Source organism: Penaeus vannamei, chromosome 18, assembly GCF_042767895.1.
Source record: "Penaeus vannamei isolate JL-2024 chromosome 18, ASM4276789v1, whole genome shotgun sequence".
Classification (NCBI taxonomy): Eukaryota; Metazoa; Arthropoda; class Malacostraca; order Decapoda; family Penaeidae; genus Penaeus; species Penaeus vannamei.
This window is the reverse complement of record NC_091566.1, coordinates 15,970,968-15,973,522: the sequence shown is the minus strand read 5'-3', so window position 1 is coordinate 15,973,522 and position 2,555 is coordinate 15,970,968. Positions and strand designations below refer to the sequence as shown.

The following is a 2,555-nucleotide window of genomic DNA, read 5'->3' as shown; positions in this document are numbered from 1 at the left end:
GTGATGGGAGCGGGGAAAACATCCCTTCACCGCTACATCTTGGACGAATGGTGCAAACGCTCACTGACTGTCATAGGCCTGTCAGCTATTGATATGGTTATTGCCATTGAGATGAAGACTGTCAGCAGCAGTTCACTAGTTCAGTTCCTAAGGGAGCAACTCCTGTGTCGCACCTGCAGGTCCTTCAGTGAAAATGATATCATTCCAATCTTACAAGACATGAACATTCTCTTTGCCATAGATGGTATGGACGAAGCAAATAGCCATGGGAAAGCTCTTGTCAGAGAAATAACACACAAATTCACGAACTCTCACATCATCGTCACTACAAGGCCTGAGCACTCACTAGAGTTGATGCAGATGGCTGAAGATCACATCGTCCTCCACATTGAAGGTTTTGATCACGAGAGTCAAATTCAATTCGTGGAAAAAGTTTTTGCTTCAATTTATTCACAAAATACACAAGGGAGGGAAGCAGAAAAGTTTCTGGAGTACTTGTCTACAACCTGCAAACCTCTCATGAGTCATTTTGCTCTTCCACTAACATTAGCATTGCTATTAGTGTTGTGGTTTGATGATTCAACCAAAATGTCCAGTATCACTACCATTACACGCCTTCACCACAAAATTATTGAGATGTGTCAACAAAAGCTGGTGGCCCGACTGGAGGCCAAGGGAGATGGTCATGCAGTATCTCTCACTCGTAAAGTGCGTCGCTGGGTCCTCCAGCTCGGCAAAGTAGCATGGAACATGATGGAGGAGGACCTGTTGTACATCAGTGAAAAACACGCTAATGAATTAATGGATATATGCGAGAAAGAAGGCTTGGACGCCATACAAACAATGTCAGCTTTCCTAAACTGTGAAATCAACGACACAATTACTGGTAACAGGCATCACTTCTCTTTTCACCATACGTCTGCCATAGAGTTTCTTGCTGCTATGTACATGGCAGACATTTCAGCTTCTCAAGGATCACTGGGGACCACCTTTGATGAGATTGACTGTACAGGATACAGGGATCTTCTAATGTATCTAGCAGGACTCTTGAAAATGAATGGAGCACTGAACATGAAGCTGGCCAGTCAGCTGAAGTACGTGTTCTTATATAACATGAAAGTGTGCCCAAGTGATTACACCATCTGGTGGAATCTGCTGCGGGAGGGAGAAAATGACCAGTCTTTGTGTCAGATGGTGGGGTCGATCGTAAATCAAGCAGATGTTTTGACGGTCAATTCTTGGGATTCTCAGGAAACGACTGAAGCCAAAATGAATATATTAAAGCAAACTGGTGGTGCTCCTGCTGAAGTAGTTATAAATGTCCACTACAAAACGGCCTTCAACAGCTGCCCAGAATTACAAAATATTGTCTCTTTACTTGCAGCAGCAGAGAAGTCGAAAGTGAAGATCTATTTAGAAAATGATTTTCACGCCACCGCGGAAACAGAAGTGTGTGATCACTACATCGTGCCTTTGTTAAAGGTTAATAGACTAGTAGAATTGAAAGGCCACATTGGCAGGGATTTTGCATCAAACCTCGTTAGTGCCGCCAATGTCCAGTCCATTTTCGTGCGAGTCTCAGATATTCAGGCTCTAGTTAAGCTTGGTGAAAGCATGCGGAAACACAGAAGGTGGAAAGTAAAGTTCATGCCATCACGTCGTTGGACTCTGAAGTATGTAGAAATCTTTTTGGATTTAAAGAAGGACACCGAAGTGTCTCTCATACCAGACTTAAAGTATCACGGTACCTTAGTAGTAAAGTTATCAGGCATCAGTGATGCATCAGCCACTTGGGCGGGAGCGGTTCTGAAACGGCTCAGTAATCAGTATACCTCTGTCATCCTGCAAGCCTGTCAGATTACCGCTTCTGGAATGGAACAGCTTATCGGTGAAATAAAGGGAGTGAAGATCAAAGTGTTTCGTGTCATGTCTGATTACACAATCTCCAGGGACGAAGTGAAACACCTCGCCAAAAAGAGTAACATAAACATTGGCTGGAGAGCCTAACGTAATTGCAAACACAAAACATCGTTTTTTTTTTTTAGAGGAATATGAAATTGTGATGTGTCTGCCGATGCTTCAACTGACATAAAGACAGTATAAGTCGTGATGCTAGGCTGTGATGTGGTTATCATTGATGGTAAGATGTATTTAATTTTATATGTTCATTCATGTTTTGTGTATGATTTTATTACATTACGCTTGTATTTTTCTCCGTCGTTTCATTGACAAATTACCCAGAGGCGACATGGATGACAAAGAAAAAGTTATATACTTATCTGAGCAATGTAACTAAACACTATGAATTATAGCCAGGTGAACACACACACACACACACACACACACACACACACACACACACACACACACACACACACACACACACACACACACACATACACATACACATACACACACACACACACACACACACACACACACACACACACACACACACACACACACACACACACACACACACACACACACACGCACACACGCACATCGATATGAACGGAACACCGCTTGACCTTCGCTTGACATGAGAAACCCAA

General features: G+C 42.9%; 1 protein-coding gene across 2 annotated transcripts in view; it reads left to right on the top strand.

The window, feature by feature from the left end:
• The window catches only part of LOC113828141 (uncharacterized), an 11,406-nt gene extending 9,194 nt beyond the window's left edge, over positions 1-2,212 (top strand). For both annotated transcript variants that reach the window (XM_027381080.2, XM_027381081.2), the window contains one exon: positions 1-2,212. This exon is cut by the window's left edge and continues 1,145 nt beyond it. In XM_027381080.2, the coding sequence (XP_027236881.2) occupies positions 1-2,007 (2,007 nt within the window). In that variant the 3' untranslated portion in view covers positions 2,008-2,212.
• Positions 2,213-2,555: the final 343 nt, after the last annotated feature.